Source organism: Sphaerodactylus townsendi, linkage group LG08 (assembly GCF_021028975.2).
Source record: "Sphaerodactylus townsendi isolate TG3544 linkage group LG08, MPM_Stown_v2.3, whole genome shotgun sequence".
Taxonomy (NCBI): Eukaryota; Metazoa; Chordata; class Lepidosauria; order Squamata; family Sphaerodactylidae; genus Sphaerodactylus; species Sphaerodactylus townsendi.
This window is the reverse complement of record NC_059432.1, coordinates 3,097,074-3,123,618: the sequence shown is the minus strand read 5'-3', so window position 1 is coordinate 3,123,618 and position 26,545 is coordinate 3,097,074. Positions and strand designations below refer to the sequence as shown.

The window sequence follows — 26,545 nt, the reverse complement described above, 5'->3', positions numbered from 1 at the left end:
GCCGACCGCAATTCCAGTCTGGGCGATTTGTTTGTCCAGCTGCCTGAAGAAAAATCTCTTGCCCTTTTGTAGAGATTTCATGGGGTTCTTGGTTACCAAGGTGATGTATTTATTGCCCCTTGCGTGAAAACCGTCAGCTGTCCATTGCTGTGCCGTAGGAGACCAAGAATTTTCCTCAACCCTTCCAGCAACCTCCATTTTGTGACTGTCCACGAAGACAGGGAATGATTAGTCGTCTCAGCATCGAACCAAATATGGCGTTTCCAACAAAGTGGTAAAAACATAAACATTACTGACGTTTACTGTTCTGGAATGATACGGTGTAACCTCAGCTTGTGGGTTCTAATGGGGTGCAGAACTTTAGATGGAGTTTGCAACAGCAATTTTAAAAAACAAAATGGTTTACTTTTCTTAACATATAACATCAACATTTAACATCCACTACAAGGTCCTGTTCAGGTTTCATTTCCAAAATCCTTCTAGTTACAGTCTTCTGATATTTGCCAAGTCCAATTCTTCCTGCAAGTGGGTTGGCTCCTGAAGACTCCAAGGGCTTGGTGAACAGGATTCAACATGATGAAGGTTTCCAGGAGAACTCTCACCCATTACAACCCTAAAAAGAGAGCGCAACAAGGTGTTGGGGGCTTATACAAATCAAAGGTCCTGAGTCTGGTAACCTTGTCTCCTCAAATGAAGCTCTGCAACCTTTTGCTGCTTTGAGTCTCCACCCTTACTGGGTCAACCATTCCTGAGCATGGGGTTTACATCGGGTTTATGTTATCCCTGTATCTCTGGGCTGTATTTCTATACCTCTCTTGCTCCTTCGAGAGGGCTCGTCGAGTGTCTTCCTTGCACATGTTATCTTCCCACAACCACTTACCCTGTGAAGTAGGTTGGGCTGAAGGGTGTGACAGGCAGTGGAGTTTATTTATTGGCAGTGGAGGGATCTGAACCCGTTTCCCAGATTCGGATAGCCTGCTACTTGGCTACTGTTTTGATTCACACTGGTACATAACCTGTGAATTTGTATCTGGTGAAGGACAGATAGTTGGCCTTTCATTACCCCAGAATCTCAGCTATCCTGCTGTACTTACATGATCTACGGAGAGCCAGCGTGGTGTGGATGTTAAGAGCAGGTGGATTCTAATCTGGAGAACTGGGTTTGATTCCCGACTCCTCTGCGTGAGCAGAGGCTTATATAGTGAACCAGATTCGCTTGTGCCCTCAACACATACCAGCTGGGTGACCTTAGATAAGATCCCGCAGTTCTTCAGAGCTCTCTCAGCCCCACCCATCTCACAGGGTATTTGTTGTGGGGCAGGTGAAAGGAAAGGAGATTAAGTCCCTTTGAGAAGACTTCTTCTTCTTCTTCTTCTTCTTCTTCTTCTTCTTCTTCTTCTTCTTCTTCTTCTTCTTCTTCTTCTTCTTCTTCTTCTTCTTCTTCTTGACTCATAATCAACCTTTCTACCAGATTCTTTGTGGCTGGGGCGTTGTGTGGTTTCCAGGCTGTATGGCCGTGTTCCCGTAGCATTGTCTCCTGACGTTTCATCTGCATCCGTGGCTGGCATCTTGGAGAGGATCTCGGCTATCATTACTATTTTTGTTCTGTATCAAATTACTGTTTATGTGATATCAGCACGACCTCTGAAAAGAGACCCGTCAGGAGAAGCGTCTGGTCACTTCAAGTAATAAGTTGCCTGCCATCGATCTGGCGTTTAGGTGTTGCTGGAGAACAATGTTGTCGTCCTGAGTTTCTATTGAGAGTTATTATGGTGAGAGGGTGTTTAACATTTGTGACATTTTATTTCTTTTGGCTGTGTAATAGGACTTTTATATAATATGATTCATTATAATTACTACCTTCTGCTTTTCTCAAGCATTGCGGGTTCTTGACATCTAACTGCTACACCACATTGCTTTGGGGTTATATTACTTTGGGGTTATATGTGAATGTTGATGGCCCTGTTAAAAGGTTCTGAAAATCTCTGGAAAAAACAGTGCCCGATTGCAGAGATCAGAGAGCTATCTGGGACACACCAGCTTCAAATCCTGTTCTGCCCACCTCACAGGGTTGTTGGGAGAGGAACCCAGGACTGTAGGATCAAAGAGACCCTGGGCCAGTCAGCTTCTCCTCAGCCTACCTCACTTTGGACTGTTGTGAGGAGGTCAAGATCTTGGGCTAGTCGTGTTTTCTCATTACCTCTCAGGGCTGTTGTGAAGATCAGGACTCTATGGTCCAAGACTCTAACTCAGGGTGGCCAGCCTATGGTGCTCCAGATGTTCATGGACTAAAATTCCTCCAGCCCTGCAACCTACTCTAACTGATGCAGAGATGCCACAGTGGCTGTCAAGGACTAATTGTGATGGCCATGCTGGCGAGCTGATGGGAATTGTAGTCCGTGTGAACATCTGGGCGCCATGGGTTATCCTAACTGATACAGAGATGCCACAGTGGCTGTCCAAGGGACAAAATTGGCCGAATTGGCCATGCTGGCGAGGCTGATGGTGGAATTGTAGTCCGTGAACATCTAGAGCATGGGTATGGAACCTGCGGCTCTCCAGATGTTGCAGGGCTTCTAATTCCCATCAATAACCAATGTCTCACTAATGAGAGCTGATGGGAATTGTAGTTCCTGAACATCTGGAGAGCCGCAGGTTCCCTACCCCTGATCTAGAGCACCATAGGTTGGCCATGCCTACTCTAACTGATACAGAGATGCCACAGTGGCTGTCAAGGATGAATTGGCCAATTGGCCATGCTGGCAGGGGCTGATGGGAATTGTAGCCCATGAACATCTAGAGCACCATAGGTTGGCCATGCCTACTCTAACTGATACAGAGATTCCACAGTGGCTGTCAAGGACTAATTGGCCAATTGGCCATGCTGGCAGGGGCTGATGGGTTGCTGAACATCTGGAGGGACCATGGAGTTGGCTGTGCCTACTCTAACTGATACAGAGATAGCCCAGGTCCTTGAGGAACAAAGTTCAAAGAGGCAAATGGGTCTAAAATTATCTTAACTGTGATGGGCTGGATTTCCCACCAGCATGGCTTCAGGGGAAATGTTGGCTTGTGAAGTGGTGTAAAATCAATCGTTCTCCTGGGTAATTTTCAGAGAGTTCTTAGGTCGGGTCCAAAGCCTGGTCGGACTTCTAAGTCACCCCACTTCACCTTAGGTGGCTGAACTCAGGTGGTGACTGTCAACGCTCCCCCAAGTCCCTTGCCTCGCTTGTGGCCTTCTCTGCCACACCGGCGTGGCATGCCCGGCTTGGCGTGCCACGTGCCATGTATTTCTGCCCTGTGGCCTGCCACGACCTCTACACCTCAGAGGTCAGATTTTTTTAAGACCCACGCGGAGTCACGAGCAACACAATAAAGTTCTCAACTCCCTTTCTCCAAGTGGCGGAGCCAGCTGGAGCGACATTGAGGCATGTGAAATAATTAAGACACTTTTAGAAATGCCCCGTCCTGCTGAGGAAGCAATTGTGCCAGCAATGAGGAGGTGTAAGGTTACAAATAGCATTGTCCGATGAAATAAAGAACCCCTGTTCCATTCGATGGCTAATGCCAGGCAGATGAATAGTTTATCAATACCTGCATGTGAGAACCCAATTTTCAAAGCCCACTGGCTGCAAAGCGTGGCTTTCCTGTTTGGGGGTGGGGCCAGGTTCGAGTTTTCCTATGGGACACCCCACAACAGCACCAAGTTACAAGGTTCTTTCCCTTTTTTTTTATGATAATTATATAGGGAGAGGGGCGTTGCATGTGAATTGAAAACAAGAATACAGCTTCAGACTGCAGGGAAACTTGGGGGTGTGAGGGAATGGCGAGAGCAGCTGGAATTAACTAGCATTTCTTTGATTGACATATTTTGGTTACTGCATTGCCCTCAGGTTGAAGAAGAAGAAGAGAAAGAAGGAGGAGGAGGGAGGGAGGAGGGAGGAGGAGGAGGAAGGAAGAGGAAGGGAGGAGACTGAATTGCCTCATCCCCTTTCTCTCCTGGGAGAGACAAAGGAGACTGACAATCTCCTTGCCCTTCCCCCTCACAGCAAACACCCTGTCAGGTAGATGGGCTGAGAGAGCTCAAGAAGCTGTGTGACTAGCCAAGGTCACCCAGCTGGCGTGTGTGGGAGTGTACAGGTTAATCTGAATTCCCAGGCCAGCCTCCACAGCAGCTCAGGTGGCAGAGCGGGGAATCAAACCTGGTTCCTCTAGATTAGATACATGAGCTCTTAACCTTCTACGCCACTGCTGTTAGGTGAAGAGGGCCAGCGGATGAGCTAGGGCAGTGATAGCAAACCTTTTTGAGATCGAGTGCCCAAATTGCAACCCAAAACCCACTTATTTATTGCAAAGTGCCAAGATGGCAATTTAACCTGAATACTGAGGTTTTAGTTTAGAATCGCTTGGTTGGCTCCAGTGCATTACTAAGGTAAGCTTGGTGGTAGTGGGTGGCTTTGCTTTGGAAGCAACCATGCAACTCTTCAACTAGTTGAATCACAACCCTTGGAGGGTTTACTCAAGAAGCATGCCCATTGCCAGCAACCGAGCTCCTCCCAGGTAGGGATCGCTTTAGTTCTTGACAGGGGAAAATCAGTGGGGTTTAACAGCTGAACAGGGGTTACCTACAGCTTCCCAAAACTAGGTCTTGGGTTTAATGCTAATCATGGGAGCCAGCTGACCCAGCCAGCCTAGATGTGGGGGGAAGGGGACGACTCTGTGTGTGCCCACAGAGAGGGGCTCTGGGAGTGCCACCTCTGGCACCAGGTGCCCATGGAGTTCACCACCACTGAGTTAGGGGAAGAAATAGAGCTGGCAACTCTTAGGTGGGGAATACTTGGCGATTTGGGGGATAGAAACTGGGAAGGGCAGAGTCGGATTGGGAAGGGCCATAAGAGAATGCCATGCCATAGAATTCAATCTCCATGGGAAGTTTCCCTCCAAAGCGGAACTGATATCTGTTGTCTGTTGTGGGGAGAGGAGGAGTAGGAGTAGGAGTAGGAGTAGGAGGAGGAGGAGGAGGAGGAGGAGGAGTTTGGATTTATATCCTGCCTTTCTGTCTTGGGAGGAGACTCAAGGTGGCTTATAAACTACTTCACCTTCCCCTCACCATGTAAGACACCTTGTGAGACAGGTGGCTCTGAGAGTTCAGAGAACTGCGATTAGCTCAAGGTCACCCAGCTGTCATGCGCAAGAGCGGGTAAACAAATCCAGTTCGGAAGATTAAGAAGAGAAGAAGAGTTTGGATTTATACTGCTCCTTTCTCTCCTGTGAGATGACTCAAAGCGGCTTACAAACTCTGTTCCTTCCTTTCCCCAGCACAGACCTTTTGGGGCTTTCCCCACTGACAGAGTTGAACTGGTTTCCACCCTAGGCAGCCTCAGTGAATCCCACTGCCACCGAGCTCAACATTGTTTTGTCTCAGTTCCTCTCCACCCCAGAACTTCGACATCCTTGTGCCAGTTACAGACACTTTTCTGCTGAACAAGGAGTCGTGCAGCTTCAAAGTGGGAAGCATCGAGCTTGACACCTCATCCGTTCCAACCAATCACAGGCAGCTGTGGCGTCATGAAGCAGGGAGAATGGCTGGCGAACCAGGCTTCTTAAAAAAAAAAAAAAAGAAGCAGCTCCGTTTCCCTTGCGTAACCTGGCGCCAATCCTGTCCCGAGGCCGAAACAGGCACAAAGATGATCCCAGCCCACTTAGCTGGGTTCCAGGGGGCCAACTCAGTTGCTGTGGGGACAGCCTGGAATAAATAGCCCTCCCACTATGAAGGAAACTACTTGAGTTGACCAGCTCCTCTGTAGTGGGGAAAGCCACGACACTTGCTGCGGCATTACATCATTTCTAGCGCATGCCCCAAAGTGACATAGGGAAGGCCTAGGAATCAGAAACTCTACGGAATTATCAGAAACCATACATGTTCTTGTGTTTCCCAGAGCTAACCTGTGCCACTGCTCGATTTTCCCCATAAATGTCCTAGCAGCACACATGACGTTATGGCCCTGTGGCTCCACCCTTGAACTTCCCACCAGTTGCCAGGCTTGGGACTGTAGCCCTCACTGTGAAACTACATTCTGCCTCCCCTAGAGCAGCAGTGTTGTATTGGTTAAGAGCAGGTGTACTCTAATCTGGAGGAACCGGGTTTGATTCCCCGCTCTGCTCCCTGAGCTGTGGAGGCTTATCTGGGGAATTCAGATTAGCCTGTACACTCCCACACACACCAGCTGGGTGACCTTGGACTAGTCACAGTTCTTCTGAGCTCTCTCAGCCCCACCTATCTCACAGGGTGTTCGTTGTGAGGGGGGAAGGGAAAGGAGTTTATAAGCCCCTTTGAGTCTCCTACAGGAGAGAAAGGGGGGATATAAATCCAACTCTTTTCTTCTTCTTCTTCTTCTTCTTCTTCTTCTTCTTCTTCTTCTTCTTCTTCTTCTTCTTCTTCTTCTTCTTCTAATCTCTTTCTAGTTGCAGGTTCTTTCCATCCTTACCCAATTCGCATTAACTGTGGTTAACAGGGACACCCCAACTGACTTTTGTGCAATTTGTATGATCCCAGGGCCCCTTAGCATGACCAAAGCACAAGCAGCTGTTAGACTGCACCAGTCTGCGCGCACGGTTCATGGAGCCACTTGAGTGCTGTGGCATTGGCCAGGGGACATTGGCAAATTGGCCACTTTGGCCCTTTCCCCACTTACCATTTGCTGCGCGCTACTCTCCCCAAATAGCTCGTGGTCCAGCGGCGCTCCCCACGAGTCCGGGCGGCGACAACGCAGCCGCCCCGACTCTGCGCTCTCACGTCCCCTCAGTGCGCGTCATTTCTGGCGCTGAAGAAATGGCACCTTCTGACCGCGGGGCAGTGGGGAACACGACCCCGCGGCAGAAATCGCTCGCGCTGAAAGTAGCGCGCCGCAAACGGTAAGTGGGGAAAGGCCCCAAGTCTCCTTTCATTTGAAATGGAGATCAGTTTTCCACAGGTCACGTCCGAGAGTCAATGCTCTAAATTTCCGATCCTTATATAGCTGACTTGTTTTTCATTATCTCGGAGTAACAACAGCAGAGGGAGCCTGTGTGGTTATTTGCTGATTCCTATTAATAAGTAGTCACCCCTGGGACCGCACAGACTCATTCTGCAGATTTATAGAGCCGCACTCAGGCACTGGGCTGTTCCTTAACGCCCACAGCTTTTTGAGACAACCAAACAAAAAAGCTTGGCACACCAACGTTTGCGGACATATATTTAAATTAATTTTAAGTGCATCACAACATAAAGCACCCTCAAGTATTTTCCTTCAAAATGTGCAATTTATGAGAACAATCTTTATGCTATGGAAATAGCTCCCACTGTCAGTGTTTGTTGGTGGTTGCTTTCGAGAAGCAAAAGAAGGCAGAGAGATTGCTCAGACATAATGCTTCACTTGTGGTTCGCTTTCCTGAACCAGGGTGGAGTAAGCGTCACATCTGAATGCCTAAACATGGGTCGTTTCCCCACTTACCTCGACCAAAGGTTGCTGAGCGCTACTCCCAACGCGCGTCATTTCTGGTGCGCTCCCGGGCTTCCCCACGACATCAAAAGGTGCCGTTTTGAGGAGCGCCAGAAATGACGCGCGCTGAGGGGGCGCAACAGTGGCAGTGTCGGGGCGGCTGCGTTGTCGCCGCCGCTGTAGTGGGGAGTCCCGGGGGACCCCGCGCTACTTGGGGAGAGTAGTGCGCAGCAGCAGGTAAGTGGGGAAACGACCATGGTTAAGGAGTGGCTGCAAGCTGAGATGCTTTGAAATGGGTTTCCAGAACTGCTGTGAAGTGTTGTGATCTGCAGTGGAGAAAATATAATTAATTGTTCCCAGTTTAACCTCTTCCGCTTGCAAGGCCTGGTCTTAAAGGCATCTCGGTGCACTTCCTATCTTGAAAAAGGGGGTTCAGGGTCAGTTGACAAGCAGAAAGCAGGAGAGTGAGAACAGGCCCACTGATCCCACTGAGGTTGCTGCCTCAGAGGTGTCCAACTCTGGTGCTTCAGATGTTCATGGACTACAATTCCCATCAGCCCCTGCTGATAAGCATAAGCATAAGCATTTTATTGTCATTGTGCACGCACAACGAAATTTACAGCAGCATCCCTCGATGCACACAATTTCAGACTCATACCCCATCCTCACTTTCCCCTTCCTCCACCCATCCCTACACAGCCCCAAACACATCAACACGAAACCGCAGAGTTCAGCATCGCCACAGCTCTAGAGTAGAAGCTGTCTCTAAACCTCTTTGCCCTAGTGTTGATAGACCTGTATCGTCTGCCAGGTGGTAACAGTTCAAAAAGAGAGTGTGCTGATGGGAATTGTAGTCCATGAACATCTGAAGCACCAGAGTTGGACACCCCTGCTCTAGTTCCAGTGTATTATATGGCTGTCTGTAGCCAAGAAGATCTGGGCAGCAGAAACAAGGAGAAAATGCAGGTTAGGGAAATGTACCATGTTTTTTGTTGGCATTTTTTGGATTCAGGTTTAATGAACCCGAAAAGGTTCTGAAAATCTGACAAAAGTCAAATCCCCACAGTGATATGGGTTTTCTTTCAGTGCATTGTCAAATATTTTCATGGTTAGAATTAACTGGGTTGGAGGGGGGTGCGTGTTGTGTGGTGTGATATGGCAGTTTTTGGCCTTTGCGTTATGCCTGCATCTATGGCTGGCACCTTCAGATATTTCGGGTGAGTATCCCGGGATTAATCGGCAGTGGGGATTCGGCCTCTGTGTACATAGCAACCCTGGACTTCCCTCAGTGGTCTTCCATCCAAGTACTAACCATGGCTGACCCTACTTAGCTTCTGAGATCTGACAAGACCAGGCTAGCCTTGGGGTAGAAAATGTGGACAGAGAGAAATTTTTCTCTCTTTCTCACAATACTAGAACCAGGGGGCATCCACTGAGAATGCTGGGGGGAAGAATTAGGACTAATAAAAGGAAACACTTCTTCACGCAACGTGTGATTGGTGTTTGGAATATGCTGCCACAGGAGGGGGTGATGGCCACTAACCTGGATAGCTTTAAAAGGGGCTTGGACAGATTGATGGAGGAGAAGTCGATCTATGGCTACCAATCCTGCCTCCTTGATCTCAGATTGCAAATGCCTTAGCAGACCAGGTGCTCGGGGGGAGCAGCAGCAGCAGCAGAAGGCCATTGCTTTCACCTCCTGCACGTGAGCTCCCAATGGCACCTGGTGGGCCACTGCGAGTAGCAGAGAGCTGGACTAGATGGACTCTGGTCTGATCCAGCTGGCTTGTTCTTATGTCTATCCTGGTCAAGGAACTAACTGTGTGATCAAGTCAACCCCAACTCATGGTGATCCCAGCACCACAGGGTTTTCAAGGCAAGAGACAAGCAGAGGTGTTTTGCCATTGCCTCTCGTTGCGTAGCGAACCTGGACTTCCTCTGAAAGGACTAACCAGGCCAGCCCTTCTTAGCTTCAGAAATCTGACTCAACTGGACTTGCCCCTACTGCTTGACAAAGCAGGCTCTTTTATGGAATTTGCTGCCACAGGACCTGGATAGCTTTAAAAAGGGCTTGGACAGATTTATGGAGAAGTCGATCTATGACTACCAATCTTGATCTGCCTTGATCTGAGATTGCAAATGCCTTAGCAGACCAGGTGCTCAGGAGCAGCAGCAGCAGAAGGCCATTGCTTTCACCTCCTGCCTGTGAGCTCCCAAAGGCACCTGGTGGGCCACTGCGAGTAGCAGAGTGCTGGACTAGATGGACTCTGGTCTGATCCAGCAGGCTAGTTCTTATGTTCTTATGTTCTTATGCCAACAAAAAGTGGTTTGCTTGACAGGTCAGACTTGGAGCTTCAGTTCAAGTGTTACCACCATGAAGACCGGCAGATGAACACCAACTGGCCAGCCTCGGTCCAGGTCAGCGTCAATGCTACACCGCTCACCATCGAACGAGGCGACAACAAGACATCGCATAAACCCCTGCACCTCAAGCACGTCTGCCAGCCGGGAAGAAACACAATTCAAATCACCGTCACCGCATGCTGTTGTGTAAGTATGTGGGGCCTTCTGCAGCAGCCGGCTCTGAGGTCTTGGCTGATTTAAGAAAAAACGGCCTTGGCATTTCTGAAGGCGTCCTGTCAAACACTCTCCGTTTCACCAGACTTCTCCCCTGTCTTGGTTGACCTTTTCAAGGCTCTGCTTTTAAACCAGAAACACAATTTGGAAGCCAATGAACTTTACCTCAGTTCAATTTCTAGCCTGAGGCACTGTCAGAGCCCCGTCGTCTATGCAGAAGGGGTGAAAAGATGGTCCAGTAGCACAGCTGTCAGGTGGGATGAGACCGCCAACCTCAGGTGGCAGATTTCGACATTCCGTTAGAAGTCAGGAAGTGGTTCATCTTTTAGGTTAGCACTATATTTCTTCTGCCTTAGTTAGGCTCATTCCGCACATGCAGAATAAGGCACTTTCAAACTGCTTTCAGTGCTCTTTAAAGCTGTGCGGAATAGCAAAATCCACTTGCAAACAGTTGTGAAAGTGGTTTGAAAACGCATTATTTTGCGTGTACGGAAGGGGCCTTTGATACCTTCTGAAGGATTGTCTTCTCCCATATGTTCCTGCTCAGGAATTTACATCACAGGGAAGGTCTCCTGACTGCCCCATCAATCAAAGATGTTTGTCTGCTGGGTGCACTAACAAGGGCCTTTTCAGTGGCAGCCCCCTGATTATGGAACAACCTCCCCAGGGAGGTGCACCTGACCCCCTCACCTTTGATCTTTAGAAGGCAGATGAAGACAGTTTTATTTAGGACTACGTTTTGTTAATTTACAGCCCAGTCCAGAGGGGGGTGGGATCAGTCCCCTCTCTAGAGCTGGTGCAGCCCTGTGCCAGTGAGGGAGGGGTCACCCTGCCAGCACAAAGGGCAAATGCACCAGCGGAGGGGCAACCTCCCTGGGCTGCCAGGCACTGCGCAGCTCTGCAGCACCCAACCCAGTAATCACTGCTTGTCCCTGGCGCAAAAAGCTGTGCCGGCGTGGCCGGGGGGTGGTACTGGCCTTAGTTGACATCCACTGCCCACCCACCCCCGTGCACAAGCAAAGTCAGCATCAGAGATACACAGCATTTTTGTGGCATATCTCCATTATCCCTTTTGGAGGATTCTTGGAAGGTTCTTTTTTTTTGGGGGGGGGGGTCTTGCATCATGGGAAAACCCTTTGGAGAGGGCAGTGCAGCCCCAGAGCGGCGCTGTCCCCCCCGTCCCCCCGCAGCCCACTCTGGATTGGGCTGCTGGCATCCTAAATTGCAATTTTAAAATTTCGGTTTTTATGTATTTTATTTTATGTATTTTACCTATATTGTAAGTTGCCTTGAGCTAAGTAAGGAAGAAAGGCAGCAGATAAATGTCTTATGTCAAGGGTGTCCAACTCTGGTGCCCCAGCTGTTTATGGACTACAATTCCCATCAGCCCCTGCCAGCATGATGGGAGTTGTGGTCCATGAACATCTGGGTGCCAGAGTTGGACACCCCTGTCTTAAATAAATAGGTATACATTTTCTGCCTTGGACACTGAAGTGTTTTTGCTCCATCTCTCTGGGGGGTTCTACTTCCCAGCACTGCAACCACAGTCCTGTAGTTTGCAGCATCCAAGGAAATGTTTAAAGGTGCCGGCTCCCTGTTTTCATGCATTAATAGCCCCAAACTCCAGAGCTGTTGTACAAGGCATTGAATTAGGTTTGGAATTCAGTTTGGAATTTGGATAATCCACCTTTATAAAATTAGTGATTGAATGTAATTTTTCCTAGACTGATAACCTAACGGTTGACCTACGCCAATCAGATCAGCTGAGAAAAGCATTTTACCTCTTCTCAAATTATCTGGGGATTTTTACATGGCAGATCAACCACATACCCTAAAAACCATTCTATCGGCACGAAAGAGAATAGTTTCTTCTAGTTCTTTCCCAGAGTCCTAGATTGCACTACAGTTGGGCTGCAAATGCAGAGACAGGTTTTGCTCCATTCTCTTGTTACGAAGATCCTTTATATAAGACGAGAAAAATGATTTTGCTCAGATTAGTGACTATCCCAAAAAGTCTGATTTCTAAAAACACGCTTCCTTTCAGTTAATTATTCTTCTCATTCCTGGCTCCAGGAAACACAGGGTGATTCTGCACAGGTCAAACATAACAGGCTCAGACCCCTTTTTAAATTGTTATGGGGGAGAGATTTCCATAAAACTCGCCCCCAAATGCTTTTAACCCGTTACATTTGCCTGAACCCGTGTTGAATGAAAGTTGCTAAATCAGCACTTCCTGCTTGCCTGTGAGAACTATGGCAAGCAGGAAGCATTCTATTCCCGCCCCCTTCTGTCCACCATTATGGTGGATTCCCCAGGTGGCTGCCATTAGGATTCTCTAACAAGCGGCCATCATGTTGTGCCAGTAAGTGCATGGGTGGGATTCTTGAGTGGAGGGATTCTCGGCTGCACAGTTTGCAGGGAAATCCCATGTCAACTGTGCAACCTCCTGCCGCCACGATCCCAGCTGGCCCCTGCACTTGGCATGCAAACGGTGGCACGGGCCGCACGGGTTCATTTAACCTGTTAGCGTTGCCTGTGCAGAATCAGCCCAACAGAATTTTGACCTTCTTTCCTAAACTCTGTCTGTGCTAGGATTTGGAGACCCAGATTCAAATTCCCCACCCTGCCATGAGAGCTTGCTGGGTAACTTTGGGCCAGTCACAAACACTCAGCCTAACCCAGTGGTGGCGAACCTATGGCACGGGTGCCAGAGGTGGCACTCAGAGCTCTCTCTGTGGGCACGTGCAAACAGAGTTGCCCCCCCCCCCCATCTAGGCTGGCCTGGGCCGCTGGGCTCTATTAGCATTAAACCTAAGACCTAGTTTTGGGGAAGCAGTGTAGGGAACCCTGTTAAGCGCTGTTAAACCCCACTGATTTTCATGTGAAGAACTAAAGCGAGATCCTTTACCTGGGAGTAAGCTTGGTTGCTGGCAATGGGGCTTGCTTCTGAGTAAACCCTCCTACGGTCATGATTCACCCATTGGAAGAGTTGCCGGTTGCTTCAAAGCAAAGCCATCGACTACCACCAAGCTTATTCCCGAGTAACGCACGCCTCGGAGCCAACCATTTTTTCTAAACTGAAACCTCAGTATTCAGGTTAAATTGCCGTGTTGGCACATTGCGATAAATAAGTGGATTTGGGTTGCAATTTGGGCACTTGGTTCGCTATCACTGGCCTAACCTATCTCACAGGCTTGTTGATTTCCCACTGGGAAGGAAGGCAGGGTATAATTGAAGCAAAGAAATAAATGAAACAAATGGAAGGCATAAATTGCAGCTAAAAGCCTCCTCAATCAACTCCTACCTTATTGAGTGATTTAGAAAATGTCTTAAATTGAAGTTAAGGGGACAGAGAAGGTCACTTCTGCCCCGTGCCTTTCCCATGGCATCTCTTGCCATGAAATCAATGAACGTGTTAAAACAAGTCAATAAATAAAAACCTCCTACGAATTCTAGCTGCCGTTGCTCCGGCTGGCACGGCAAATTACCACAGGATTCCCCAGCCCTGCCTAAACAAATCTACTTGTACAAAAAGCACCTTTTCAAAGACTTGTTGGCCGTATTTATGCAAACAGTAGGAGCTTTGTTTGCCTGCCAGTTCTCCAGCCAAAACACCGTGTCAGCCTTTCAGCTAGCAGAACCCAAGCTTTTTAAAAAGCAGCCAGGGACAGTCCTGGAGAAGGAGGTTCCGGAAAACTGGTGTCACCACAGTGCAGGCCCTGCTCCTTACCTCTGCTGCTGATGCTTTGCAAATGACTTGCACATAGAGAAGTGACTCTAATACTTTTAGGAAGACAGATGCCCTGTGGACTGGGTATGTCTGTGTAACCAGCTCTGTAGCATAGAAAACCCAAAGAGCAAATACATTCTTTTTAATGGCTAATGTGCCCTGCTGGGATGAGTAGATTTGTTCTGACGTCTTTTCTTCTTCTTCTGTTCCAGTCACACCTGTTCGTGTTGCAGCTCGTACACCGGCCATCAGTCCGTTCTGTCCTACAGGGCTTGCTAAAGAAACGTCTCCTTCCGGCTGAGCACTGCATCACCAAAAGTGAGTCAAGCAACACATGTAATTTCTATGGCCGTGCTCACATGAAGCTGCCTGATCTAGCTACTTATTATTCTCCCTACAGACCTCTTCTTTGCACAACATGCACCTTGTTGTGCGGGGGGGGGGGAATCCATCAAACAAACAAAAAACCCCAGCTAGATTTCAGGAGCAAAGAAGTTAGCAAGTTTCCTTTCATGCACACTGCTGTGCTCCTATGTTGTATGATCCAGAGCAATGAGTCCAACTGCTAGCTCCCATGGTCTCAGATAGAGACTTCCCGAGCTTATTTAGATGGTTACAGTTGAAGATGCCAGGGCTAGAACCCAGAGCCTTTGCCATGTAAATAAGACTCTCTGTTACTTGTCTGTGGCCCCTCTCTGTTTTGTCTTGTTTCTTCTGGGAATTTTCTGTTGTACCTACTGTTGTTGAGATGGCACTCTTAGCACGTTTCCCCACTTACCTTTGCTGCTCTTTGCTGCGCGCTTTACCTTCCCTCAGCGTCAGGCGGCATCTGCTTGGCGCTACGCCTGGCATCTCCTTTAACAACGCCAGAGCCGGGGTCACCGTGCGCCGTTTTGAGGTGCGCCAGGGATGCCTCGCGCTGAGGGGGCGCGGCAGCGTCAGCGGCAGGGCAGCTGCGCTGTCGCCGCCCCTGTCATGGGGAGTGCCAGGGGACCCCGCGCTACTTGAGGAGAGTAGCGCGGGGCTTAAGGTAAGTGGGGAAAGGACCTTAGTCACGCACTCCTGTGTCTATTTTCCGGAACAGTAAAGAGGAATTTCAGCAGCGTGGCAGCCTCCTCGGGCAACGCGACCCTCAATGGCGAGGATGGGGTGGAGCAGACAGCCATTAAAGTGTCTCTGAAGTGTCCAATCACATTCCGACGGATCCAGCTACCAGCAAGAGGCCACGACTGCAAACATGTACAGGTGAGGGTTCCTGTGTGTCCTGTGAACACCGGGACTGAAAGCGCCCTACCAAGAACTTGTCAACTCTTCTGTTTCGGGCAGCAGTTGGCAGGTCTGCGGGTTTACTCTGCTCTTCGTTAGCAAAATTGGGGGAGGGGGAATAATACTTCTGTTTCTGTGGCATCCAGACAGGGGCTTGGGTTCAGGATCAGGAGTTTTAGCTATTCACTCTACTCAGTCAAGCTCAGAACCTTCTTCCAGTACTAGCAAATTTCCTGCAGAGGAATTTTAGCAGCTGTCTTTCTTCCCAGCAAGGCACTAACAACTAACATACACAATAAAATCACATTTCAAAACCACTAAACCAACCCCCCCCCCCACCACCCACAAGAACAATACATCCTTAACAGTGTGATCCTAAAGAGAGTTACTCCAGGCTCAGCTCATTCATCTTGGTGGGCTTAGATTGGAGCAATTCTGCTTTGAATTATACTGTAAAGCAATTACGTAACAACAATTAAAACATTTGCAATAATTAAAACGGTCAGGCGGTTGAGTGGAATGATGGAACAGGCATATGTTTCTGAACATTCAGGGAAAATGTTGACAGATAGACAGGCAGATACAGATGGACAGACTCCGCCTCCTTCCGCACATGCAGAATAATGCACATTCAGTCCACTTTCACAATTGTTTGCAAGTGGATTTTGCTATTCCTCACAGTAAAATCCAGCTGCAAAGTTCATTGAAAGTGAATTACTCTGTAGGTGCAGAAGGGGACAGACAGACAGAGAGAGAGAGAGAGAGAGAGAGAGAGAGAGAGAGAGAGAGAGAGAGATGAGAGAGAGAGAGAGAGATTCAGCAAGGGAGGGATAGTTTTCATCAGCCACTTCTTTCATGTTCTTTGTTATGATCTCTAACTATTTTAAATAATGTGATTTTGTGCCCCCCCCCCTTTTGCCTACAGTGCTTTGATCTGGAATCCTACTTGCAGCTGAACTGCGAACGGGGGACGTGGCGTTGTCCTGTATGCAAGTGAGTCTAACACTTTCCTGGGTGAGGGCTGCCACCAAATGTCTTGAAAGTTTAAAATCTGCACCAGCAGATTTGTTTTACTTTGAACGACAAAAGTTAAAGACCATACGAAAATGTAATGTGAAAAGGAGAGTGTTCACTTTGGATGTTCAGTTTCTTTTATTGTTTAAAGGGAAGTCCCAGGATCTTTACAGAGCCCATGAATTGGAATTGATATTTTTTTTCCCTCTTCTTTTTGGCGAGTCATAATTGGTAGGAAATGGCTGCAAAATAAGGAGGAGGCAAAAAAGTATAATAAATATAAAGTATAGTAATATCCAAAAGAGAGCCAGTATGGCATAAGGGCCAGAGTGATGGACTAGAGCACAGGTGTCAAACTCGGGGCCCTCCAGATGTTATGGACTACAGCTCCCATCATCCCCTGCCAGAATGATGCTGGCGGGGGATGATGGGAACTGTAGTCCATAACATCTGGAGGGCCGCGAGTTTGACACCTATGGACTAGAGTCTAGGAGATGCAGGTTTGAATCTCTGCTGTGCCATGAAAACCTGCTGGGTGCCCTTGGGCCAATCACAAGCTCTCACCCTAATCTAGCTCACAGGGTTGTTGTGAGAATGAAACGGAGGACAGGAGGATGCTGTAAAGCCGCTTTGGGTGCCCACTGGGGAGAAAGGCAGGGTTGGGATAGAGTAAACAAAAGGAGTAAATAAATAAAAAGACAACATGAATTGTACATCAAAGCCCCCTCTGGCTACTCCTGCCTTATCAAGTGATTTAAGCAAAAAATATTAGCAGGCTCTTGTGTTTCCTGTCCCTATTGAAAGAATAAGTTTTCATATTAATTCAAAAGAAATGTAGCTATCAATGCAATAAGGGGTTACAAAGGAATCAACAGCCCTTCCTAAGCCAGTGGTTTTACAGAGCAAAAATTCTGCTCCAGAGCAATTCTGTGCAGAATTACTCTGAGCTAACCCCCATGATTTCAGTTAATGTAAACATGGCGTAAGGAGCCGCGTGGCGTAGTGGTTAAGTGCTTGCGCTGCCACTCACACGGTCAGGAGTTCGAGCCCCCTGTGGGTCAGATATCCTGGCAGCTGGCTCATGGTCAACTCAGCCATCCATCCATTCCTTGGTCGGTAAATGAGTTCCTAGCACATAATTAGGGAGTAAAGAATAGCCGGGGAAAGCAATGGCAAACTACCCCACAAAAACAACTTGCCTATGAAATCACTTTATCTTTATTAACCTTTAATAGGCATAGATAGATCAAGATTTACACAGACACAATCTGCAGTCTCAAATATAGGGCCTTTCCCCATCTTTTCAGTGAAGCCCCGCCGCTTACTCCGAGAGGAGAGTAGCCAGCGGGGTTCCTCCCTCCCTCCTCATGGCAGGGGCGGCCACAAGCAGCAGCCCAGACGCTGCCGCTGTCGCCCCCCCTATAGTTGCTGCGCTTGCTGTGGTATCCCAGGCGCTCTTCCGAACGGCGCCTTTTGACGACCCCGCACAGAGCGCAGGGTCGTGGGGACGCCTGGGCACGCGCCTGGGATGCCGCGCGCTGAGAGCAGTGCACGGCATAGGGGGGATGGAAGGGAGTGGGGAAAGTCCCATAGTTCAATAGCAAGAAAATAGTCCACATAACTTGATGGTTGACTTCAGGGATTCAGATCACTTCAGATTTTTTTTTTAAGAAGAAATAGCCAGAGCAAATGACAGCAAATACGCCTACACAGCAATGTAAAAATACAATCTAATATAAAATTGCAATATAAATAGATCTGTTTAGCAAGTTAAAAGCAAAATAATACAGCAATAGATATCCTACCATGCCTAAATATTAGACAGTGTTAAATTGGAGAAGATACCTATCTTTTATAAGAAGTTCTACATTTGTTTTATGTATCATATTTGATATTAAAAGATTTGATTCTGTGCCAAATAATAATGAACCAATTTGGTTTAGTGTACTGGTATGTTATATTTAAAAAACACACAGTTAAAAGTAATAAAATAGGAATAAGTTAGCACTTTAAAATGGTCATCAGGTATAGAGCTACCATACGTGTTGTATGAGCATTGTAATCTCCCAGAAGAAAACGTATGGCAACAGTAGGGTTAGAAATTTTCCTCACCACTAATAAAGGGTGGATTAATCTGAGACGCGCATCTGCATTTATTTGGCACTCTAGGAGGACATGAAATCACTTCTTGCAGTGGTATCCCAGGGTCGGACATGACTGAAGGGGAAACTTTACTTTTTAACCATGATGTGATTCTGCATAGGGCTCTCCTGCTAGAAACCTGCAGAAGTTTCTCGGCAGAGAAAACTGGTAGTGACACCCATTGGCAATGTTGAGATTCAGGCTGCTCCTCCCAACACCAAATTGTGAACTCCTCAGAGCACAGACCCACCCTTTGCTCTGTAAAGGGCCACGTAGTTCATTCGTAATAATAATAATTCACTTATACCTCTTTCTTCCAGTAAAACAGCTCTGCTGGAAGGTCTTGAAGTTGACCAGTTCATGTGGGGCATTCTGAACGCCATACAGAAGTAAGTGAACGTTGCTGTTAAGAAAGGAAGAGCGCCTTTGTGTCTTCTACACGAGAGTTGGATGTCTGTTCATATTTTAGTATGGGGTGGGGAAGGGTTCTCTGAGCTGTACTTTGGTAGCGAGGAGCGGGAGGGGGATAAAACAGCTCAAGGAAACAGTAGCAGGTGCCAGTTTAAAGCCGTCTACCATACAGTATGCTTATTGCTAATTTTTAGACACCAGCCAAATCAGCTGGTCTTCGCCCTGTCACTCAACAGGCTCGATCTAGGTTTTCACCCTTTGACCGGTCAAATCAGCAAGGTGAAAACAGGCTTCCAGGTGAAAGTATCCATCTTCATGATGGGAAGCCTGCACTGCTATGGGTCTGGAGCAGTGGTAGGATCCAAAAATTTTAGTAACAGGTTCCCATGGTGGTGGGATTCAAACTTGTCGTGCTGGGCGGGGCACGACAAGGGCGGGGGCGGGCATTCCGGGGGCGGGGCATTGCTGGGCAGGGCTGTGGCAAGGACCAGCCACTACGCCGGTCCTTGGACGGGAAACGAATGCACGCAGGTGCAAGCTGCCACGCACGCCGGTGCACCTCCTGCTAGACTGCTTCAAGTTCTGCGCGCTACTGCTGAGGAGCGGAGGAGGGGCGTAACTAAGGCAAAAATCACGTGGCAAAATCACCAATTAGTAACCCCCTCTCGGCACACACAAATAATTAGTAACCTACTCTTGGGAACCTGTGAGAACCTGCTGGATCCCACCTCTGGTCTGGAGTTGCTGAATAAGTAAGACCATTCTAGTCTGACATTTCCCAAGTTGAAGCTTTCAAGGAGACCTTTAAAAAAGATTGTGAGCCCGCTCTAACAAAAGACAGCAGAAGCAAAGTCAAGACCTAATAGGTACAAAAGGCAGAATAATTACCCAACTGTGTCTTAAAAATGTGGTCTGAGACAGTACAACATCTTGAAATAGAAAGAACGTCGGGCTGGAAATAAAACATTTCCAAAACCAAAGGGTGTGAAAACAATGCAGAGCTCCACAGAGGAAACATTTTATTTCCAGCCTGAAAATGTTTCAAGTTTCGTTCTATGCTTTTCCCCGGAGTAAAATGAGCAAAGTGTATTGGCAAATACGCTATCCCAATATATTCAAAATAAGAAGCGGTACAGACAAATGCTCTTTCCACATTTGGGCAAGAGTTAAATCATAAGAAATTAAGGAGTGACCAGGTTCCAGGTTCCAACTCATTCTAATCTTCAAATTACATGGCAAATATATAGAGCATACTGGAATTTTCCCTTTATACACTGGAAAAGATAATCATGCTAGGAAAGGTTGAAGGCAGCCCATGTCAGGATCTTTTGGAGGTCACTGATTCCCAGAGGCGAGGGGAGGTATAGCCTGATCTTGTCAGATCTCAGAAGCTAAGCTTGGAAGGGAAACGGTGGTTTCCCTTGGTGGTTTCGCAGAAGAAGACCATGGCAAACCACCTTTGCACTTTGCACTTGCCTTGAAAGCTTCTTGCTGGGGTCGCCATAAGTCAGGTGCAACTTGACTGTATATGCGTACAATTCAAAGAGTTGGGATAAGCTGGAAGTGACTTGATGATACATAACACATACCCCTGATAGGTCTTGGGTTCACCTGTGTTGTTTTGGAGGACCTCTTCCTCCTTTGTGACTTTGGCCCTTTCCGCACGGGCCATTTACAGCGCCCTAGGGATGGCAAAAACGCCGTCCCTAGGGAACAGTTCGCATGGGGGTGCAGCTGCATCGCAGCCGCGCCGCCCTCGCTCCCCCCAGCAGCACGAAGCTGCTGTTGCCAAACCTTGCTCCCTGAGCGAGGTTTTCTGGAAGCAGCGGCTAGAAGGCGGCACCCCCCCCCCTTTCCCGATCGACGTATCTTCCCTGCGACCTTCCGGCGCGTCACCCAGGCCTGGGGACATGCCCCCCCTGCCCTGCAACTCCAGATCTGTTGCGCAGGGCAGGGGGGGCATGTCCCCTGGCCTGGGCAACGTGCCGGGAGGTCGCAGGGAAGGTACGTCGATCGGGCGACGGTGCAGTGCTGCGCTGTCTTCCCTGCCCCTACTGGGAATGGTCGTGCGAACGGTCCCGGGGGGGTGCGTCAGTGTTGTATACACCAACGCACCCCCCAGCGTGGCCGTGCGGAAACGGCCTTTGATTGGGTAAAAGAAAGGCAGACCAAATGACACTGTGGAACTTTTTTTTTCTTTTAACAGCTCAGAGTTTGAGGAAGTCACAATCGACCCGACGTGCAGCTGGCGGCCGGTGCCAATCAAGTCTGACATTCACATCAAAGACGATCCCGATGGGATGCCTTCCAAGAGGTTCAAGACCATGAGTCCAAGCCAGATGATCATGCCCAATGTGGTGGAAATGATTGCAGCGCTGGGCCCTGGCCCATCACCTTACCCATCAATCCCACCTCCGCCAGGGAGCACCAATTCCAGCGAATACAGTAACCAAGGTAGGTTGAAACGTTTAAAAAAAGCAAACACAAAGCAACAACACTGCAAAAAAGACAGATTTTGTGTTATGGTTCAGGCATAATAGCAAACTGGGGCATACTCTTGCAATTTGAAATGAGGCTGACAAATTCTCTGCTGCCACTTATGCCAACGCAGTTGTAAGGCAGAACACACTCAAACCAGTCGACTTTATATTAAAGGAACGAACTTTATTGATTTGTGTAGCCCTAGGTACAGGGTGCTGGAACTGAGGGATCTTGCCCTCAGTTCCAGTATATATGGGGTGTGCAGTAGGCGGTCCTTAGTGGTGGCGGGAATGGGAGTTGCTGGGGAAAAGAAAACTGAAACTTACTGGAAAGGCCTTGGCCCTGACATCCTGCTCCCCTTAAGCCCCCCTCCCACCCGGTTTGTTGGGGTAAGCCCAGTGGAAAGCCCGGAGGAGGCCCGGGGCGGCGATGTGTTGGACTGCCACCCACTCGTTGTAACTGGAGGGAAGGTTCTTCCACTCGACTAAGTATTGTAAAGTCCCCCTGTGCATATGCAAGTCCACAATAGCAGTGACCTCCTGGTGGATCTCACAATTGACCACAAGAACTTCCGGTGGGGGGGGCGTCCGGGTGCCAGTTGTCGCAGGGGGCAGCCTTCTTCAGAAGGCTGATGTGGAACACCGGGTGTACTCGGGCGAGGGTTTTTGGGAGCTCAAGTTCAACCACGACCGGGTTGATAACTCGGGTGACGCAGAAGGGTCCGATGAACTGAGCCCCGAGTTTGCGGGTCCCCGGCAGGTCCCGCAGGTTCCTTGTAGATAGGTATGCACAGTCACCCACCTTGTAATCCACCGAGCGACGCTTGCGGTCCGCAAAGCTCTTGTAATCCACTTTAGCTTTATTCAAAGAGTCCAGTGCAGTATTCCAAGTCTCGCGCAGGGAAGTGACCCAGTCTTGTAGGTCCAGCGGCCCGTCCATCGGCGGAAAGGGGGAAAGGGGAATTGTCATGTCCATAGATTACCTTGAAAGGGCTTTGGCCCGTGTTCGAGTGAACCGCATTGTTATAGGCATATTCCGCGAACGGGAGCAGGGAAGCCCAGTCATCGTTATGTTGATTCACTGCTCCAGAATTCCGTTTACGCGTTCGGTCTGGCCGTCCGTTGCCGTGTGGTACGCCAATGAAAGTCCTAATTCTACCCCCAAAAGTTTCATGAACGCTCGCCAGAATCGGGAAATAAACTGTGGGCCCTGGTTGGAGATGATTTTGCAGGGGGGCCCGTGGAGGCGGTAGACGTGGGTGAGGAACATGTGGGCCATCTTCTGAGCTGACAGTGTTCCCTGGCAGGGGACGAAGTGAGCCTGTTTAGAGAAAAGATCCACTACTACCCAGATGCCCGACTTCCCGCCACTGACTGGGAGGTCCTTAAAAAAGTCCATCGAGATGTGCCGCCACGGGGCCTCGGGGCTGGGAAGTGGCTGCAACAGGCCAGGCTGCTTCCCCGTTACATTCTTTGTGGCAGCACAGATCGGGCACCCCGCCACGTAGTCAGCCACATCCTTGCAGAGGAATGGCCACCAGAACTGTCTCCTGGTCAGGTGGAGTGTTTTCACGAATCCACCATGCCCAGCCGACTTGGCATCGTGGCAGCCTGCCAGGACCCTCCCCCCTCCACCAAAGACCTCCCTGCTCGGTGAGGACACCAGCTGCCCGATCCCCATTGGGAACGTGGATCGAGTGTGTGCGGAGGTCCAATTCGAGAGCCAGGGGGAGGGCTGGGGAGACGCCAGTAGTCGTACCTTGCGCCCAAGTGCTAGAACTGGTGACCGCTTGCAAGCCCAGCTGGGAGGAGGAAAACACAGTCCCTACGGGTCGCTCCTCAACCGGAGAGGAGTCAGGGAGGCGGGAGAGTGCGTCCGCCAGCGGGTTGCTTTTCCCCGGGGAAAAGTTCAGTGTAAAATTGAATCTGGCAAAGAAATCGGCCCACCGTAGTTGCTTGGCGGAGAGCCGGCTGGGGGATTTAAGGAAGGCAAGGTTCTTGTGATCCGTCCAGACCTCGAAAGGAAGGAGGGCTCCCTCTCACCAATGCCGCCAGGCGGTCAGTGCGTGGCGAATGGCACTCGTTTCCTTATCACCCAACGTCCAATTCCGCTCGGCCCCCGTGAACTTGCGGGATAAGAAGGCGCAGGCATGGAGTTTCTCGTCCTCCCCCCTCTGGAGCAGGGCAGCCCCCAGGGCCACGTCCAAGGTGTCGACGTGCACAATGAACTGCTTGTTGGGGTCTGCGCGGGTCAGAATTGGTTCAGAGGTAAAAGCAGCCTTTAGGGTCTGGAATGCAGTCTGGCAGGCAGGAGACCAAACGATGGGAGCCCCCGGCCGACCCCCGCCTGGCCCTGACCTTTTCGTGCGGAGGAGGTCGGTGAGAGGGAGTGTGATGGATGCAAAGTCCGGAATGAAATCTCTGTAAAAGTTGGCAAAACCGAGGAACGATTGTACGTGTTCGCGGGTGCAGCCTTTCAGATTGTGGGACGATCAGCATGACTGTGGGGGTTCGTTTCTGGATGCCTGCACAGCTACACATGTGTTGCAGGGAAAATGTTTAAAGAGAGAGAGAAGTGTCTCCGTGCGATATCCCGGCTTGAGCTGCCAGGTAGAGACATCAGGTTACAGCACGGAGCTGTCCAGTCCAAGAGTCAGGTTTCAGCATCAGAAGTCCAGTCCGAGGGTCAGAATGCACAAGTCAGAGGAAGCATTGCAGCAGTCACGTGCTTTGTTGCGTCCAGGCCCTGCTTGATATAGGGTCTTCCACCAGCACGTTCGGCTTCATCCTGCGAAGACTCTGCTTCCCCCTGCTGCAGAAGGTGTCTTCTCTGATCTAGCAGATGTACACTTTTCCTTTTTATTTCCAATCGCTCCCAGCGTCTCTGCCTTGGTTGACACCTGGGCTCAGGTGAGCATGGGACTGGAGTCTCTGCAGCTGGAGCAAGGCTGGATGCACGGCCTGCTTCTGCAGGCACTTCCGGCTCTGAGTTTTGACCTGCCTGTTGCTACCCCTGTAAAGCATGCAGGGGCCCTGGCTGCACCAAGCCCAGCTCTCGTTGATTCTAGAAAAATATCTAGAAAAATGGCAATTATGGATAGATTATTTAAGTAAGGAAACTGGTGCGAAGTCTTACCCGGTCATGTATTAATTAGTCTTTTGTTTTTGTTTTTTCTTCTTCCTTACAATAGAAAATCATTTTATAATGTGTTACAACTATAGATAAGGAGGTAAATAGATATTTAAATGCAAGCAGAATCAGAATGTAACAACTTCAAAGTTAGCTATCTTATCAGAATGTAAACTATTTCTTTCTGTCAAAATTTTTGACTGATTATAGGTGAAGAAGTCTACTTTAGGATTTTGGAAAGAGAATGCAGAAGGGTGGATATACACCCACTATAGAGACTGTTAGGTCAACGAGACCGCTACTGGTCTTATATGTTGGTGCATATGTGTTGTCTGATTTGTCCTGGTTTGTCCTCTAGTTTGTCTTTTGTATGTTTTTACTAATGTAAACCATACAGTTTGTTTATTGTAAATATATTATCCGAAACTTCAAAAAAATTTATTATACAAAAAAAACCCTGGAATCTGCAGCTGGAGCAAGGCGGGATGCACGGCCTGCTTCTGCAGGCACTTCCGGCTCTGAGTCTTGACCTGCCTGTTGCTACCCCTGGAAAGCTTGCAGGGACCCTGGCTGCCCCAAGCTCAGCTCTCGTGGTCTAGGCTTACTGGGCTCTGCTCATCCCCTGAAGACTCATCGCTCTCCAGGGAATGGCCCTTGTCACCTGCATTGTTTCCATGGGCTCCAATCGTTTCCATGGGCTCCAATCGTTGCCCAGTGAGAACTGGGAAAAGGAAAAGGGGTTCCTTTATAACAGTGGTGGCGAACCTATAGCACAGGTGCCAGAGGTGGCACTCAGAGTCCTCTCTGTGGGCACGTGCGCACAGAGTTTGTCATGTGGGGCGGCTTGCTTCTGAGTAAACCCTCCTAGGGTCGTGATTCACCCGTTGGAAGAGTTGCACGGTTGCTTCAAAGCAGAGCCACCGACGACCACCAAGCTTACTCCCGAGTAATGCATGCCTCGGAGCCAACCATTTCCCCTAAACTGAACCCTCAGTATTCAGGTTAAAATGCCGTGTTGGCACTTTGCGATAAATAGATGGGTTTTGGGTTGCAGTTTGGGCACTCGGTCTCAGAAAGGTTCGCCATCATTGCTTTATAACGACTGGAAAGGTGTTTTTTTTTAAAATCATGCATTCTGAATAACGCCTCCTTTCTTTTTCTCCGGCCGCCCAGGCAACAGTTACCAAGGTCACAGCAATTTTGATTTTCCGCACGGGAATCCCGGTGGAACTTCTATGAACGACTTCATGCACGGGCCCCAGCTGTCGCACCCTCCTGACATGCCCAGCAGCATAGCGGCCCTCGACAAACCCCTCAGCCACCCCATGCAAGACCCCGTAAGTTGATCTGTGTCTCCGTTTCATCTTCATTTTTTTCTGGACAACACTTGCTTACTAGTGATATTATAGCACTGTTAGAGGTGAGAATATTGTTCAGTAATAAACTGCTGAAAATCTCATCACCAGCCTTGGATGTAGGAACAAGGTGTTACTGGACTCAAATCTATTTGTTCTGTTGCAGTCCAACACGGCTCTCCTCTGAGAGAATCACGACTAACCGTCACGGTTTTCTCTTCACTGTTTCCTGTTCCCATATGCAGAACAGTACAGCCCATAAATATGGCAGAACAGGGGGGGAAACAAAAAAACTGTACCCTGATAGCTAAAATCTTTCACAGATATTGACAACTAGAAGATGATGATAAGATAAGATTTATTGTTGCGGTCAACTGACCCATAAAACGTGCATACAGCAGAAACAGTATCCGGTCAACAATAATGAACAGGTCCATAGATTAAAGGAACGGAAGGGGTAAAGTTATAGAGACTTAGGAGACTTAGGTGTTATATAGACGGGAACAGCTGCTTGAGATCTCGGGTTTTTAATTCTGGAAACCTCTGCCAGAAATTGTAAAGTCTCTAATGTGATCCTAAAGTTTTTGTCTTCTTACAAAAAATATATGCGGGATTGTTCTATAGTGCCTCTGAATTTCGACAGTAGAGGGAAAATCCTCTGTTCATACTCATAATGATGAACCTTGCAAAAAAAAAAAGAAAATATGGTAAGGTTTCCATATCCTGAGAGTTACAAGGGTACAGTCTGTAACAATAAGGGACACCTGTGAGCTTACCGCGAAGGTTTTGAGGTGGAAATACATTGAGCCTTGCTTTTATAAACAACTAATGAATCAGGGGTCTGCAACCTGCGGCTCTCCAGATGTTCATGGACTACAATTCCCATCAGCCCCTGCCAGCATGCCATGCTGGCAGGGGCTGATGGGAATTGTAGTCCATGAACATCTGGAGAGCCGCAG

The 26,545-nt window shown here is 48.8% G+C and overlaps 1 protein-coding gene across 1 annotated transcript in view; it reads left to right on the top strand.

The window, feature by feature from the left end:
- ZMIZ1 (zinc finger MIZ-type containing 1) overlaps positions 1–26,545 on the top strand; it is a 218,241-nt gene that overhangs the window by 186,027 nt on the left and 5,669 nt on the right. Inside the window, exons 10-17 of the mRNA XM_048505840.1 lie at positions 5,442–5,554; positions 9,821–10,031; positions 14,001–14,106; positions 14,873–15,033; positions 15,980–16,047; positions 18,531–18,599; positions 20,828–21,075; positions 25,405–25,568. Of these exons, the coding sequence (XP_048361797.1) occupies positions 5,442–5,554; positions 9,821–10,031; positions 14,001–14,106; positions 14,873–15,033; positions 15,980–16,047; positions 18,531–18,599; positions 20,828–21,075; positions 25,405–25,568 (1,140 nt within the window). The remainder of the gene's footprint in view (positions 1–5,441; positions 5,555–9,820; positions 10,032–14,000; positions 14,107–14,872; positions 15,034–15,979; positions 16,048–18,530; positions 18,600–20,827; positions 21,076–25,404; positions 25,569–26,545) is intronic.